Source organism: Oncorhynchus clarkii, chromosome 17 (assembly GCF_045791955.1).
Source record: "Oncorhynchus clarkii lewisi isolate Uvic-CL-2024 chromosome 17, UVic_Ocla_1.0, whole genome shotgun sequence".
NCBI classification, from domain to species: Eukaryota; Metazoa; Chordata; class Actinopteri; order Salmoniformes; family Salmonidae; genus Oncorhynchus; species Oncorhynchus clarkii.
This window is the reverse complement of record NC_092163.1, coordinates 6,631,978-6,650,584: the sequence shown is the minus strand read 5'-3', so window position 1 is coordinate 6,650,584 and position 18,607 is coordinate 6,631,978. Positions and strand designations below refer to the sequence as shown.

Genomic DNA, 18,607 nt, shown 5'->3' with positions numbered 1-18,607 from the left:
TTAAATATTCTATTGATTTTCTCTCATTATGTCACACCAGACTTCGCTTTGGCTCCCCCTCCTGCCCAGCTCAGGCATTCAGTGTTGCCGGCCTTCTAGCTGCTGCCGAACCTACTGCTGTCAAACACCCTTCACTCATCAACTCCGAACTTGTCTCGTCATCATTACACACACCTGGTTCCAATCCCCACTCTATCACTGTATAGATAGATACTCCCTCTGTCATTTGTCTTTAATCGGTCATTGTAAATGTTACTTGTCTTCCTGAGAGGAATCGCTCCTACTATTTCCTGAGTACTTTATGTAGTTCGCCCTGTGCCTTTTTGATAATCAAGATGTATTTTGAGCACAACAGCATTGGGGTTTCGTCCCGCTCTTATCTATGGTGCTGAAATAAATTCAGTAGTTCCAAACCTGCAACTGCATCCTGCCTACTCCTCTCTACACCAGTAACACATTATCTAGGAGAGTGTAGAGCAGTGTTAACCAATCCTGGTCCTCCACTACCCCCAACAGTAACACATTATCTAGGAGAGTGTAGAGCAGTGTTAACCAATCCTGGTCCTCCACTACCCCCAACAGTAACACATTATCTAGGAGAGTGTAGTGCAGTGTTAACCAATCCTGGTCCTCCACTACCCCCAACAGTAACACATTATCTAGGAGAGTGTAGAGCAGTGTTAACCAATCCTGGTCCTCCACTACCCCCAACAGTAACACATTATCTAGGAGAGTGTAGAGCAGTGTTAACCAATCCTGGTCCTCCACTACCCCCAACAGTAACACATTATCTAGGAGAGTGTAGAGCAGTGTTAACCAATCCTGGTCCTCCACTACCCCCAACAGTAACACATTATCTAGGAGAGTGTAGAGCAGTGTTAACCAATCCTGGTCCTCCACTACCCCCAACAGTAACACATTATCTAGGAGAGTGTAGAGCAGTGTTAACCAATCCTGGTCCTCCACTACCCCCAACAGTAACACATTATCTAGGAGAGTGTAGAGCAGTGTTAACCAATCCTGGTCCTCCACTACCCCCAACAGTAACACATTCTCTAGGAGAGTGTAGAGCAGTGTTAACCAATCCTGGTCCTCCACTACCCCCAACAGTAACACATTATCTAGGAGAGTGTAGAGCAGTGTTAACCAATCCTGGTCCTCCACTACCCCCAACAGTAACACATTATCTAGGAGAGTGTAGAGCAGTGTTAACCAATCCTGGTCCTCCACTACCCCCAACAGTAACACATTATCTAGGAGAGTGTAGAGCAGTGTTAACCAATCCTGGTCCTCCACTACCCCCAACAGTAACACATTATCTAGGAGAGTGTAGAGCAGTGTTAACCAATCCTGGTCCTCCACTACCCCCAACAGTTGTGGTGTCAAAGGTCTCTCTTTATGTAGTGTTGTGGTGTCTTAGGTCTCTCTTTATGTAGTGTTGTGGTGTCTTAGGTCTCGCTTTATGTAGTGTTGTGGTGTCTTAGGTCTCTCTTTATGTAGTGTTGTGGTGTCTTAGGTCTCTCTTGTTGTGTGTTTTGTCCTATATTTGTATTTTTTAACACCAGCCCGCCCCTGCAGGAGACCTTTAGTCTACTGGTAGACAGTCATTACAAATAAGAGTTTGTTCTTAACTGACATGCATAGTTAAATAAAGGTTACATTTTAAAAAATCAGTCAGCTAGCTGCTACAGTCCAATATGAATGTTCAATACACACAATAGGTTGGTTATGGAGGTGATGTACCACATTCAAAGTCCTTCAATAAGACCTAAGATGCTAAGATGCAAATATAATATATTTGTGTAAATTATACATAGTTGTGTTCTGTGGTTGTCACTGAGTTGGCTGATATCCCATTTCATGGGGTCACTCCATAGTTAAAGCTGAACAGTGACTATAGAACGTCTACACGCCTTTTAACTTTTGTTCTTGTGCAGACAACAGATGGTGTTTATGGTGGAGAGGACTGTGGACTCAGTGGAGGACATCCCAGCCACTAAATGGCTACTGATCAACCTATAATGTGGAAGTATTGAACATTCATATTGGACAGCCTTACCTATAGAGTAGCACCACCACCCATCAGCCCATTCTCTTCTTGATGTCAAAGCTGCAGTGTATTGTTGCTGTAGGAGTTTATGATTAATAATCCTATTTCAAGACACACTAAGATGTCACCATACTATTCATTTAAAGCCCCTCTGTCAGATATAAATCATCAGAGTGGGAAACCAACTGACATGGAAACAATGGAACAAATGTATCACTATCAGAGGGGTGTATTATGACATCATATAGAACTACTCAGACATTCCAAATATCACTTGATTATCAGAGGGGTGAATTATGACATCATATAGAACTACTCAGACATTCCAAATATCACTTGATTATCAGAGGGGTGAATTATGACATCAGATAGAACTACTTGTTATTATTTATATAATAACCATCATATCTTAGTTAACTTGGAGTCACATGATGATATGTTGTCAGGTCCTCCCACTATGACTTGGGAACCTATGTAGTTTATTAGGCTACAGATGAAATAAGTTATGAACTTCACAGGGTGGTGAAACTACATGTGATGAGCTTGATGCTCCTTTCCAATACATTTTGAGGTTCTTATTCTGGTGACATGATGATCGATGCTTGGTTGCCATTTGACAAATAAAATAATAATCTCATAATTTGGGTAACAACGTTTATTCAACCAGTGGGAGGCTTGTAAATGCCCCCAGGAAAGTGGAAAGAGGAACTCTTCATTGAGACAATAATAAACAGCAATCCATGGGCGAGTTGTGGTGGATATTATAAACTAAGGATCTGCTGGAGTCCAAGTCAAACCAAGATTCTTTATTTCTGAGCTCAGAGAGAATAACAGAGTTACACAGCGCAGTGTAGACAGTCTGAATTCCTGAAGCATTGAGTGATTAGCAAATATCTTTATAGTTTCCTGTTCCTGGGCGGGACTTTATTCATACAAGGACACAGGTGCAAATTGGTTTGCAACACAGGATGATAGTCCCAAAAACAGGAGCTTATAATAGGACAGTTTCACAAGGTTAGTCACATACTCAGTTATGTGGACACACAAACAATTAACATTTTCCATTACAGAGTCTGAACATTTTCATTTCATTAAATCATCAGTGGGCCAACAATGCAAATGTCAACAATGGAACAAATGCATCACATCCAAATATCACTTGATTATCTGTAGTGCTGGAGGAATGACACACCCAGATAAACACACAGAGTTTAAAAGAAGGAACCTGATCTTCTTTATATTCAAACTGACAGACTCCATATTCACTTCATGTTTTCTAATAAAAACAAACAAATATATGTTTGAGTATCCCCTGTACCATTTAATTTCATATGGTAAAGACAGGTAAACACATTGTCAGTCAACAATATAAGACAACGGGAGCACTGTGTATGTTCTCTGATGAATTTTAAGTCAATGTGATGTGAAATATCAACATACACGCTAAGAGAAGTCATTTCTCTCTCCTGTGTGGAATCTCTAATGACGTTTAAGTGACTTATGAGTAATGTGTTTTCCCACAGTCTGAGCTTTTATAACCCTTCTCCTCTGTGTGCAGTCTAATGTGTTCTTTCAGGCTTCCTAAATGGGCAAATGGTTTGCACCCTGGGAGGAGTGGTAAGGCTTCTCTCCTGTGTGTATTCTCTCATGTTGTTTCAGCATCCCCGACCGGGTGAAACACTTTCCACATTGGGAGCAGTGGTAAGGCTTCTCTCCTGTGTGTATTCTCTCGTGTCGTTTCAGCATCCCCGACCGGGTGAAACACTTTCCACATTGGGAGCAGTGGTAAGGCTTTTCTCCTGTGTGTATTCTCTCATGTAGTTTCAGGTCCCCCAAACGGACGAAACACTTTCCACATTGGGAGCAGTGGTAAGGCTTCTCTCCTGTGTGTATTTTCTCGTGTTGTTTCAGGTGTCCTCTCAGGGTGAAACACTTTCCACATTGGGAGCAGTGGTACGGCTTCTCTCCTGTGTGTATTCTCTCATGTTCCTTCAGCATCCCCGAATGGTTGAAACACTTTCCACATTGGGAGCAGTGGTAAGGCTTCTCTCCTGTGTGTATTCTCTCATGCCGTTTCAGCACCTCCGAACTGATGAAACACTTTCCACATTGGGAGCAGTGGTAAGGCTTCTCTCCTGTGTGTATTCTCTCATGCCGTTTCAGCTTGCCTGAATGGTTGAAACACTTTCCACATTGGGAGCAGTGGTAAGGCTTCTCTCCTGTGTGTATTCTCTCATGTTCTTTCAGCATCCCTGAATAGTTGAAACACTTTCCACATTGGGAGCAGTGGTAAGGCTTCTCTCCTGTGTGTATTCTCTCATGTTCTTTCAGCATCCCCGACCGGGCGTAACACTTTCCACATTGGGAGCAGTGGTAAGGCTTCTCTCCTGTGTGTATTCTCTCGTGTTGTTTCAACACCCCCGAACTGGCGAAACAATTTCCACACTGGGAGCAGTGGTAAGGCTTCTCTCCTGTGTGTATTCTCTCATGCCGTTTCAGCTTCCCTGAATGGTTGAAACACTTTCCACACTGGGAGCAGTGAAAAGGCTTCTCTCCTGTGTGTATTCTCTCATGTTGTTTCAGGTCTCCTCTCTGGTTGAAACACTTTCCACATTGGGAGCAGTGGTAAGGCTTCTCTCCTGTGTGTATTCTCTCATGAGCTTTCAGTTGTGCTTTCTGGTTACAACTCTTTCCACAGTGGGAGCACTGGTGTCGTCTTGCTGGTTTGGACGTCCCTGGCTCTGGTTCCTCTGAGTCTGGTCTTTCTCCTGCCAAAGATAGTGTTATTTTTAAATAGAGACCCGAATGAAACCACATGATAAAACAACCTTGCATCCTAAATCAGATCTCTCAATAACCTGAGGCCAGTTTTAACAATCTTAGTGTGATTTTAAAACAAATGTAGAGCTTCCTGGTAATTACTGCTATGTTTACATTACATATTTTATTCATCCTGTTTTACAAGTCAGAACACAAAAACCTGGACAGTTCTAGGACACTGAAGACACAGACGTCGCTGGATTCCAATTGAACAGGTGGTTCTAAATATATAACATTCATAGCTGTATGATACATAATGTGACCTACACACTTCCTTAAACATAAAATAACTAAAGAAGTAATTTTGTGTGGAAGTCAAACTTGTTTTTACGTCGCAGATACAAAGCACATCAGTAACATCTCCCCGTTGTTGAAAGGGTTCGACACATTGCTGTTTAATTGGACCAATTTCTTATTTAGACATTCACAGATTTTCAACATTTTGATTATCGCTGATGTCATATTTTGGGTAAAGTAAAAAATAAGGTGAAATATTTGGGTAAATGTTCCTAAAACTGATAGTAACTACAATAAACAAAAATATAAACGCAACATGTAAAGTGTTGGATGTTTCATGAGCTGAAAAAAAAGATTGCAGAATTTTTTACATCCCTGTTAGTCAACATTTATTCTTTGCCAAGATAATCCATCCACCTGACAGGTGTGGCATATCAAGAAGCTGATTGAACAGCGTGATTGTTACACAGGTGCACCCTGTGCTGGGGGTAATACAAGGCTACTCGAAAATGTGCAGTTTGGTCACACAACAATGCCACAGATCTCTGAGGGAGCGGGCAATTGGCATGCTGACTGCAGGAATGTCCACTGGAGCTGTTACGGAATTGAATGTACAGTACCAGTCAAAAGGTTGGACTCACCTACTCATTCAAGGGGTTTTCTTCATTTTTACTATTTTCTACATAGTAAAATAATGGAGAAGACATCAAAATTATTAAAAAACACATGGAATCATGTAGTAACCACAAGTGTTAGAATAAAGTATATATTTTATTCTTCAAAAGTTGCCACCCTTGCTTTCTCTCAACCAGCTTCACCTGGAATCCTTTTCCAACAGTCTTGTAGGAGTTCCCATATATGCTGAGAACTTGTAAGCTGCTTTTCCTTCACTCTGCGATCCAACTAATCCCAAACCATCTCGATTTGGGTGAGGTCGAGGCCAGGTCATCTGATGCAGCACTCCATCTTGGTCAAATAGCTCTTACACAACCTGGAGGTGTGTTGGGTCATTGTCCTGTTGAAAAACAAATGACAGTGGGACTAATCCCAAACCAGATGGGATGGCATATAGCTGCAGAATGCTGTGGTAGTCATGCTGGTTAAGTGTGACTTGAATAATTAAATCACTGACATTGTCAATAGCAAAGCATCCGCACACCATCACATCTCCTCCTCCATGCTTCACGGTGGGAACCACACATGCGGAGATAATCTGTTCATCTACTCCTCGTCTCAAAAAGACATGACGCTCGGAACCAAATACTCAAATTTGGACTCATCAGAGGACAGATATCCACCACTAATGTCCATTGCTCATGTTTCTTCGCCCAAGTAAGTCTCTTCTTCTTATCGGTGTCCTTTAGTAGTGGTTTCCTTGCAGCAATTCGACCATGAAGGCCTGATTCACGCAGTCTCCTCTGAATCGATGATGTTGAGATGTGTCTGTTACTTGAACTTTGTGAAGCATTTATTTGGGCTGCAATTTCTAAGGCTGGTAACTCTAATGAACTTATGCATCAGAAGTAACTCTGGGTCTTCCATTCTTGTGGTGGTCTTTAAAGTAATGATGGACTGTTGCTTCTCTTTGCTTATTTGAGCTGTTCTTGACATAATATGGACTTCGTCTTTTACCCAATAGGGCTATCTTCTGTATACCCCCCTACCTTGTCACAACACAACTGATTGGCTCAAATACATTAAAACCTGTTATAGCACATTAACTCTTGAAACTAGGGGGCACTATTTTCATTTTTGGAAAAATAACGTTCAAACGGGCTATTTCTCAGGACCAGGTGCTAGAATATGCATATAATTGACAGCTTAGGATAGAAAACACAAACGTTTCCAACACTGTAAAAATATTGTCTGTGAATATAACAGAACTGATATTGGAGGCGAAAGCCTGAGAAAAATCCAATCAGGAAGTGACTCTCATTTTGAAACCTCTGCGTTCCTATGCATCCCTATTGACCATTGAAAGGGATATCAACCAGATTCCTTTTTCTATAGCTTCCCTAATGTGTCTACAGTCACTAGACATAGTTTCAGGTTTTTATTTTGAAAAATGAGCGTGAACGACAACATTGTGTCAGTGGTCAGGTGGTGGCTCTCAGATTGATTTGTGCGTAATAGACAAAGGCGGCCATTGTGCCTCTCGCTCCTCGTGAAAAGCCAATTGTCCTGGTTGATATATTATCAAATAAATATTTGAAAAACACCTTGAGGATTGATTATAAAAAAGGTTTGCCATGTTTCTGGCGGTATTATGGATCTAATTTGGAGTTTTTTTCTCAACAAAACGTGAAGAATAAACAGAGGTATTTTGGCTATAAAAAATCATCTTTATGGAACAAAATTAACATTTGCTGTCTCACTGGGAGTCTCGTGGGTGAAAACATCCGAAGCTCATCAAAGGTAAACGATTGAATTTGATTGCTTTTCTGATTTTCGTGACCAAGCTCCCTGCTGCTAGCTGGACATAATACTATGCTAGGCTATCGATAAACTTACACAAATGCTTGTCTTGCTTTGGCTGTAAAGCATAATTTCAAAATCTGAGATGACAGGGTGATTAACAAAAGGCTAAGCTGTGTTTCACTATATTTCACTTGTGATTTCATGAATATGAATATTTTCTAGTAAGATTTTTTGTCCGTTGCGTTATGCTAATTAGTGTAGTTGATGACAATTCTCCCGGATCCGGGAGGAGTAGTTCCAAAAGGTTAAAACACATTAAAACCTGCTAGCGGAACGTTGACAACATCCGGTGAAATTGCAGAGTCCAAAGTATTTTTTAATTTATTAGAAATATTTAACTTTCATGCATTCACAAGTGCAAAGCTTAACTTCTTGTTAATCTAGCCACCGTGTCGGATTTCAAAAAGGCTTTACGGCAGAAGCGAACCATGCGATTATCTGAGGACAGCACCCCATCAAACAAACACATGACAATCATATTTAAACCCGCCAGGCACGACACAAACCTCAGAAATAACGATATAATTCGTGCCTTACCTTTGAAGAGCTTCTTCTTTTGGCACTCCAATATGTCCCATAAACATCACAAATGGTCCTTTTGTTCGATTAATTCCGTTGTTATATCTCCAAAATGTCCATTTATTTGGCGCGTTTGATTTAAATAAAAACACTGGTTTCAACTCGCCCAGCATGACTACAAAATATCTAATACGATACCTGTAAATGCTGTCCAAACATTTGAAACAACTTTCCTAATCCAACCTGGAGTGCGCATCAAAACATTAGAGAGCACGAGGCTGGACCCTCGTTCTGAATAGCCGAACTTCTTCATTTCTCTAAAGAAAAACATCAACCAATTTCTAAAGACTTTTGACATCTAGTGGAAGCAATAGGAACTGCAACCAAGTGCCACACAAAACCATTTGAAAACAGAGTCACCTCAACAACAAAAAATTCCTCCTGGATGGTTTGTCCTCGGGGTTTCACCTGCCAAATAAGTTATGATATACACACAGACATTATTTTAACAGTTTTAGAAACTTTAGAGTGTTTTCTATCCAAACCTACCAATTATATGCATATCCTAGCTTCTCGGCAGGTAGTTTACTTTGGGAACGCTTTTCATCCAGACGTGAAAATACTGCCCCCTATCCCAAACAGGTTATAAGGAAAGAAATTCCACAACTCAACTTCTAAAAAAGGCACACATGTTAATTGAAATGAATTCCCGGTGACTACAGTGATGATGATGCTACATGATGCTACAGTCCTCCTTTAAGACTCCATAATGGTTCATCATTAGATGCTACAGTCCTCCTTTAAGACTCCATAATGCTTCATCATTAGATGCTACAGTCCTCTAAGTCTCCACCATGTTTAGAATGTGTCTGGAAGCATCACTCTATCTATTCTACTCTCATCCTTTCGGATGTAATAATATTTAATAATAATAATAACAATGTTATAATATGTAATAACTAAGTTTAATAACTAGGGTTAATACATGCCTGGCGCACCAACAAAATCTTCATATTTACCCCCCACCGCTACAGAATTAGCGTAGTAGGCCATGTAACTTAAGGTGATCAGAAATATTTAGGACTAACTTATTCCTTGCCACCCATTCTCAAACTAACTGCAGCTCTATGTTAAATGTTGCAGTCATTTCAGTCGCTGTAGTAGCTGACGTGTACAGTGTTGAGTCATCCGCATACATAGACACACTGGCTTTACTTAAATGTCACTGGCATGTTGTTGGTAAAGATTGAAAAAAGAAGGTGCCAAACAGCTGCCCTGGGGAATTCCTGATTCTACCTTGATTTTGTTGTACAGGCTTCCATTAAAGAACACTGTGTTCTGTTAGACAGGTGTTGGGGAATAATCAGAATTGGTTGGTAACATAGATGTTTTATATTCATCATATGTTTGTAAGTTACTTCTCATCAGAATGTTATTTTTGTATAATACTGTGGCGGGGTTGCAGTATCTGTTCTATGTCAAGACTAAGTTGTTTGGGCCGGAGAGAGGGGAGAGGTCAAGCGTGTATCTCTTGGCTCCACAATGTCTGTGTGCCAGTCAGTGTGTCTCTGTGATCTTGTCAAGATAGGATGGATTTGATATATGCCTGGAGGATTGGTTTATGGTTCTGAGTTTGAGAAAATAACATGTTTTAGGAGACAAAGCTGAACGATGAATTATGCCGATAATGCTGTGTTATCCTATGCTGTCTCACTAGGGAACACACTTTCTAGTGGGCTTAAATTGAAGATAATGCGAATAGAACTGGCTATATCGGCCACTATTATCCTCAATCATTTTCCATCCACGTTGTCAGACACCATGCCATTGTTGATTGTTTTACCCAAAATGTAATTGAAGGTGTTCCAAAGCTTTTTACAATCATTCTTCATGTCATTTATCTTTGTTTCATAGTGTAGTTTCTTCTTTTTATTCAGTTTAGTCACATGATTTCTCAATTTGCAATAGGTTTGCCAATCAGTTATTCAGCCAGACCTATATGCCATCTCTTTTGCCTCCCTCTTCATCATACCATTTTTAAATTCCTCATCAATCCACGTGGATTTAACAGTTTTTAGTCATTTTCTTAATGGGTGCTTGCTTATTAGTAACTGGGATAAGCAATTTCATAAACGTGTCAAGGGCAGCGTCTGGTTGCTCGTCATTACACACCACGGACCAACAAATATTGTTTTCATTGTTGGAATCGGCCAAACTTTGAACATGGAGACATTAAAGAAGTGATAGGAAGTGAAAGAGACTGGCTGTTATGTCAGAAGTTAATGGTTCTCTGAAGAAAGACAGGTGGCTTTGGAATGTGTTGGGTGGACGAGAGGAGAGCAAAGTGTGAAACAGGGGAGGCAGACGAACATCTGTGGATTAGATGAAGGAGAGGTTGAGGTCAGGACAGATTCTCATCAGGGAGATAAAGGTCTGGTATCCTGTTACCCTCTAAACTCTCTTCCTGTGGAACCATAAGATGTAAGGATTGGAGAGAAGGAGGAGTGTCTTAAGTGGGATATATATCTGGATGGAACAAATGTTGGGTTGTCTGAATTACAGATGTACAGAACCTTTGGGAATAATTAAACTTGGTTAAAGCTTCTCTAGTGTCCGTGAGTTAATTACTGTGAAAATAAACAACCTAATAACATCAACAACATAGGAATCACCACAAACAATTGTATGACCTCTTATATAGAACATTAGGCCCAGCCTTTTGGAACTTTGGTTGTCCTAGATATGACTACTATATTGTGATCACAACAGCCGATGAATTTGGATACTGCTTTCAAACACATTTCTGCAGCAATAGTAAAGATATGATCAAAATATGTTGATTCAATTTCTGGACTGTTTGTAACTACCCTGGTAGGTTGATTGATAACCTGAACCAGGTTGCAGGCACTGGTTACAGTTCGAAGCTTTCTCTTGAGTAGGCAGCCTGATCACAGCTTTCCTCCAGTATTAGTTTATTAATTAACAGTGTCTTGAGTTTAGTTTGCCTGTTCTACAGTCTAGTAAAGATAGGGGGGTTGACTGGGACAGGCAATGTAACATCCATAATGTTTTGAGAAAAAGTTTTTGTAAAACAAGCACCTTACATTGGATCATCTTGAAACTTTCTCTCCAAAGCTGACTTTAATCAAGGTTTTATATGGTCTACTGATTTCTCTCTTTTCATTGGCAGAATCCTTTTTCAGTGTTATGATATTCATAACATCCATATCCATCAGTCTATCTTCCTGACAACGAACAGAACTCTGCTGGTTGTCGTGGTAACAGATACCAATGAATATATCTATTTATTTGTTCAAACTAAACTACAGCACTTACTTTGAGTCAAATCTGATCCTTTCCTCTCTTCTCCTCCTCCCACAGTTCCACTCAGCCCCATTGTTTTCCTGCAGTCCACCAGCAGCAAGGTGCTAACAGGAGAGGCATGACACGGGGACTCCGAGAGGGTGGAAGGGCTAGCGTTGTCCTGGTAACCATAAAGAGGGGACACAGACGCACATCATTATGGATGCTGATGTCACTGTTGTCATGAAGTGCTCTACAGAAACCCAGCCCAGACCCCAATAGAGAAAGCTGTATGCTAGACCAGACCAAGCTGTATGCTAGACCAGACCAAGCTGTACCATCTGGTGTTCTGATCTGGAAAGACTCTTCTCTTCCTCGTCAGCATCAGGATGTTGTTGAGGCTCCCCAGAGGATCCACGATAGTCATGTGTCTCTCCTGTGTGAATGAGAACATCAAACAGATGGTAAACTTATGACCATCTATTGCAATCATAGAGTCTTACAAGAGGCATGCATATGTCTAAAATGGCCACTTTCATCATGATTTCCTAAAATATTGTTTGTGATGCAAATGTAAAAGGGTCGTTCCACAAAATGGGTGGCTTTTGCATCCCTTTGTTATTTTAAGTAGAAAATATGCACCAATATTGAATTTTAACAGCCTGTTATATTAGATGAGGGGAACTTTAATGTAGACCACATGGAAAATTCAATACATCTAATTGAAAAGTCCCTAAAATATATGAACCAATGGCAGATTGACCCTTTAACAATTCCTACAGTACTGAACAACATATTCAAGTGTAGAACTTCAGTAGAATGCCACTTTCAAACCCCACATTAGTTCAACAACGGCATAGTTTGTGTCCCTGTTTAAGACAGTACTCACTGGTGTTAATCTGATATTCTGTCTCTTCCTCTTTCACCCCCAAAACGTCTTCCTCCTTCACCTTTATTGAGATAGCATCATCTTCCTCTCTAAACGGTTCTTTCTCTTCTTTCACTATAACAGCCTCCTCTTCCTCCTTTTTCATTCTGAAAGATTCTTTCTCCATACAGCAGACCCCCTCTTCATTAGCAAGGGAGGAGTAGTTTAGTGAGCTCATGGTCAGGGATGTTAGCTAGCTAGCTAGCATTAGCGTCTAGCCTAGTGCTAGGCTCAGTATCAATCTTTAACACGTTTGCAAATTGAACCAGTTGATACGTTAACCGAAAATCGTTTAAAACACTGAGATTAGATAATGTACATTAAGATGGTCTAAAGCGTCAATCTTTCACTTTTATGTTGGCTAGCAAGCTACCGACGTGGTTGAAAGAGTTTGCGCCTTGTTGTTCCTGAAGAAGCGTCCGTCCAGTCCATTATACGTCACGAAAGAAGAGTCAACTGAAAGACGCTCATCGCCATCTGCTGACTGGAGTGGGTAACGCAGTTTGGAAACAATAGTTACTACACTTTTTGTATTGGAAAGAACGTCATAATTATTTAATAATAAACTGATATATTTTCTCTTCCAAATAATACGTTCCGGTACACAGACGTAGAAGCTTAATATGAATATGTAGATGATGAATAAATACTTCTATGAATAGGTAGTGTGTTAATACACATTTCCTCTGTTCATTTTTCACAATCGTTTTAATCTACATGTGACCATACTCCCTTAAAGCCACGCTCTATAAGATACAAATCATCCTGTAAACAGGTAGGGGCGAGGAGAGGGACGGAAGCTATACTGTTACACTGGCAATACTAGAGTGCCTATAAGAACATCCAATAGTCAAAGGTATATGAAATACAAATGGTATAGAGAGAAATAGTTCTATAAATACTATATTAACTACAACCTAAAACCTCTTACCTGGGAATATTTAAGTCTCATGTTAAAAGGAACCACCAGCTTTCATATGTTCTCATGTTCTGAGCAAGGAACTCAAACGTTAGCTTTTTTACATGGCACATATTGCCATTTATTTACTTCTCCTACACTTTGTTTTTGCATTATTTTAACCAGTACAGAGTTAATGTGGAGACTATATACAGGGGGTACCAGTACAGAGTCAATGTGGAGGCTATATACAGGAGGTACCAGTACAGAGTCAATGTGGAGGCTATATACAGGGGGTACCAGTACAGAGTCAATGTGGAGACTATATACAGGGGGTACCAGTACAGAGTCAATGTGGAGACTATATACAGGAGGTACCAGTACAGAGTCAATGTGGAGACTATATACAGGGGGTACCAGTACAGAGTCAATGTGGAGACTATATACAGGGGGTACCAGTACAGAGTCAATGTGGAGGCTATATACAGGAGGTACCAGTACAGAGTCAATGTGGAGGCTATATACAGGGGGTACCAGTACAGAGTCAATGTGGAGACTATATACAGGGGGTACCAGTACAGAGTCAATGTGGAGGCTATATACAGGAGGTACCAGTACAGAGTCAATGTGGAGGCTATATACAGGGGGTACCAGTACAGAGTCAATGTGGAGACTATATACAGGGGGTACCAGTACAGAGTCAATGTGGAGACTATATACAGGGGGTACCAGTACAGAGTCAATGTGGAGACTATATACAGGAGGTACCAGTACAGAGTCAATGTGGAGACTATATACAGGGGGTACCAGTACAGAGTCAATGTGGAGGCTATATACAGGAGGTACCAGTACAGAGTCAATGTGGAGGCTATATACAGGGGGTACCAGTACAGAGTCAATGTGGAGGCTATATACAGGAGGTACCAGTACAGAGTCAATGTGGAGGCTATATACAGGAGGTACCAGTACAGAGTCAATGTGGAGGCTATATACAGGAGGTACCAGTACAGAGTCAATGTGGAGGCTATATACAGGAGGTACCAGTACAGAGTCAATGTGGAGGCTATATACAGGAGGTACCAGTACAGAGTCAATGTGGAGGCTATATACAGGAGGTACCAGTACAGAGTCAATGTGGAGGCTATATACAGGAGGTACCAGTACAGAGTCAATGTGGAGGCTATATACAGGGGGTACCAGTACAGAGTCAATGTGGAGGCTATATACAGGAGGTACCAGTACCGAGTCAATGTGGAGGCTATATATAGGAGGTACCAGTACAGAGTCAATGTGGAGGCTATATACAGGAGGTACCAGTACAGAGTCAATGTGGAGGCTATATACAGGGGGTACCAGTACAGAGTCAATGTGGAGGCTATATACAGGAGGTACCAGTACAGAGTCAATGTGGAGGCTATATACAGGGGGTACCAGTACAGAGTCAATGTGGAGGCTATATACAGGAGGTACCAGTACAGAGTCAATGTGGAGGCTATATACAGGGGGTACCAGTACAGAGTCAATGTGGAGGCTATATACAGGAGGTACCAGTACAGAGTCAATGTGGAGGCTATATACAGGGGGTACCAGTACCGAGTCAATGTGGAGGCTATATACAGGAGGTACCAGTATAGAGTCAATGTGGAGGCTATATACAGGGGGTACCGGTACAGAGTCAATGTGGAGACTATATACAGGAGGTACCAGTACAGAGTCAATGTGGAGGCTATATACAGGAGGTACCAGTACAGAGTCAATGTGGAGGCTATATACAGGAGGTACCAGTACAGAGTCAATGTGGAGGCTATATACAGGAGGTACCAGTACAGAGTCAATGTGGAGGCTATATACAGGAGGTACCAGTACAGAGTCAATGTGGAGGCTATATACAGGGGGTACCAGTACAGAGTCAATGTGGAGGCTATATACAGGAGGTACCAGTACCGAGTCAATGTGGAGGCTATATATAGGAGGTACCAGTACAGAGTCAATGTGGAGGCTATATACAGGAGGTACCAGTACAGAGTCAATGTGGAGGCTATATACAGGGGGTACCAGTACAGAGTCAATGTGGAGGCTATATACAGGAGGTACCAGTACAGAGTCAATGTGGAGGCTATATACAGGGGGTACCAGTACAGAGTCAATGTGGAGGCTATATACAGGAGGTACCAGTACAGAGTCAATGTGGAGGCTATATACAGGGGGTACCAGTACAGAGTCAATGTGGAGGCTATATACAGGAGGTACCAGTACAGAGTCAATGTGGAGGCTATATACAGGGGGTACCAGTACCGAGTCAATGTGGAGGCTATATACAGGAGGTACCAGTATAGAGTCAATGTGGAGGCTATATACAGGGGGTACCGGTACAGAGTCAATGTGGAGACTATATACAGGAGGTACCAGTACAGAGTCAATGTGGAGGCTATATACAGGAGGTACCAGTACAGAGTCAATGTGGAGGCTATATACAGGAGGTACCAGTACAGAGTCAATGTGGAGACTATATACAGGAGGTACCAGTACAGAGTCAATGTGGAGGCTGTATACAGGAGGTACCAGTACAGAGTCAATGTGGAGGCTATATACAGGAGGTACCAGTACAGAGTCAATGTGGAGGCTATATACAGGGGGTACCAGTACAGAGTCAATGTGGAGGCTGTATACAGGGGGTACCAGTACAGAGTCAATGTGGAGGCTATATACAGGAGGTACCAGTACAGAGTCAATGTGGAGGCTATATACAGGGGGTACCAGTACAGAGTCAATGTGGAGGCTATATACAGGGGGTACCAGTACAGAGTCAATGTGGAGGCTATATACAGGAGGTACCAGTACAGAGTCAATGTGGAGGCTATATACAGGGGTTACCAGTACAGAGTCAATGTGGAGGCTATATACAGGAGGTACCAGTACAGAGTCAATGTGGAGGCTATATATAGGGGGTACCAGTACAGAGTCAATGTGAAGGCTATATACAGGAGGTACCAGTACAGAGTCAATGTGGAGGCTATATACAGGAGGTACCGGTACAGAGTCAATGTGGAGGCTATATACAGGAGGTACCAGTACAGAGTCAATGTGGAGGCTATATACAGGGGGTACCGGTACAGAGTCAATGTGGAGGCTATATACAAGAGGTACCAGTACAGAGTCAATGTGGAGGCTATATACAGGGGGTACCAGTACAGAGTCAATGTGGAGGCTGTATACAGGGGGTACCAGTACAGAGTCAATGTGGAGGCTATATACAGGAGGTACCAGTACAGAGTCAATGTGGAGGCTATATACAGGGGGTACCAGTACAGAGTCAATGTGGAGGCTATATACAGGAGGTACCAGTACAGAGCCAATGTGGAGGCTATATACAGGGGGTACCAGTACAGAGTCAATGTGGAGACTATATACAGGGGGTACCAGTACAGAGTCAATGTGGAGACTATATACAGGAGGTACCAGTACAGAGTCAATGTGGAGGCTATATACAGGAGGTACCAGTACAGAGTCAATGTGGAGGCTATATACAGGGGGTACCAGTACAGAGTCAATGTGGAGACTATATACAGGGGGTACCAGTACAGAGTCAATGTGGAGACTATATACAGGGGGTACCAGTACAGAGTCAATGTGGAGACTATATACAGGAGGTACCAGTACAGAGTCAATGTGGAGACTATATACAGGGGGTACCAGTACAGAGTCAATGTGGAGACTATATACAGGGGGTACCAGTACAGAGTCAATGTGGAGGCTATATACAGGAGGTACCAGTACAGAGTCAATGTGGAGGCTATATACAGGGGGTACCAGTACAGAGTCAATGTGGAGACTATATACAGGGGGTACCAGTACAGAGTCAATGTGGAGGCTATATACAGGAGGTACCAGTACAGAGTCAATGTGGAGGCTATATACAGGGGGTACCAGTACAGAGTCAATGTGGAGACTATATACAGGGGGTACCAGTACAGAGTCAATGTGGAGACTATATACAGGGGGTACCAGTACAGAGTCAATGTGGAGACTATATACAGGAGGTACCAGTACAGAGTCAATGTGGAGACTATATACAGGGGGTACCAGTACAGAGTCAATGTGGAGGCTATATACAGGAGGTACCAGTACAGAGTCAATGTGGAGGCTATATACAGGGGGTACCAGTACAGAGTCAATGTGGAGGCTATATACAGGAGGTACCAGTACAGAGTCAATGTGGAGGCTATATACAGGAGGTACCAGTACAGAGTCAATGTGGAGGCTATATACAGGAGGTACCAGTACAGAGTCAATGTGGAGGCTATATACAGGAGGTACCAGTACAGAGTCAATGTGGAGGCTATATACAGGAGGTACCAGTACAGAGTCAATGTGGAGGCTATATACAGGAGGTACCAGTACAGAGTCAATGTGGAGGCTATATACAGGAGGTACCAGTACAGAGTCAATGTGGAGGCTATATACAGGGGGTACCAGTACAGAGTCAATGTGGAGGCTATATACAGGAGGTACCAGTACCGAGTCAATGTGGAGGCTATATATAGGAGGTACCAGTACAGAGTCAATGTGGAGGCTATATACAGGAGGTACCAGTACAGAGTCAATGTGGAGGCTATATACAGGGGGTACCAGTACAGAGTCAATGTGGAGGCTATATACAGGAGGTACCAGTACAGAGTCAATGTGGAGGCTATATACAGGGGGTACCAGTACAGAGTCAATGTGGAGGCTATATACAGGAGGTACCAGTACAGAGTCAATGTGGAGGCTATATACAGGGGGTACCAGTACAGAGTCAATGTGGAGGCTATATACAGGAGGTACCAGTACAGAGTCAATGTGGAGGCTATATACAGGGGGTACCAGTACCGAGTCAATGTGGAGGCTATATACAGGAGGTACCAGTATAGAGTCAATGTGGAGGCTATATACAGGGGGTACCGGTACAGAGTCAATGTGGAGACTATATACAGGAGGTACCAGTACAGAGTCAATGTGGAGGCTATATACAGGAGGTACCAGTACAGAGTCAATGTGGAGGCTATATACAGGAGGTACCAGTACAGAGTCAATGTGGAGGCTATATACAGGAGGTACCAGTACAGAGTCAATGTGGAGGCTATATACAGGAGGTACCAGTACAGAGTCAATGTGGAGGCTATATACAGGGGGTACCAGTACAGAGTCAATGTGGAGGCTATATACAGGAGGTACCAGTACCGAGTCAATGTGGAGGCTATATATAGGAGGTACCAGTACAGAGTCAATGTGGAGGCTATATACAGGAGGTACCAGTACAGAGTCAATGTGGAGGCTATATACAGGGGGTACCAGTACAGAGTCAATGTGGAGGCTATATACAGGAGGTACCAGT

General features: G+C 42.1%; 1 protein-coding gene across 2 annotated transcripts in view; it reads right to left on the bottom strand.

Annotated features, from left to right (window-relative positions):
- Positions 1–2,841: 2,841 nt before the first annotated feature.
- The window catches only part of LOC139370090 (zinc finger protein ZFP2-like), a 46,521-nt gene continuing 30,755 nt past the window's right edge, over positions 2,842–18,607 (bottom strand). Inside the window, exons 1-4 of one of the 2 annotated variants that reach the window (XM_071109405.1) lie at positions 12,297–12,744; positions 11,746–11,843; positions 11,441–11,588; positions 2,842–4,818 (exon numbers count right to left, since the gene is read on the bottom strand). In XM_071109405.1, coding sequence (XP_070965506.1) covers positions 3,632–4,818; positions 11,441–11,588; positions 11,746–11,843; positions 12,297–12,513 — 1,650 coding nt within the window. In that variant the 5' untranslated portion in view covers positions 12,514–12,744 and the 3' untranslated portion in view covers positions 2,842–3,631. Of the gene's footprint in view, positions 4,819–11,440; positions 11,589–11,745; positions 11,844–12,296; positions 12,745–18,607 lie in introns of those variants that run through there. The other variant, XM_071109406.1, reaches the window with a different exon arrangement.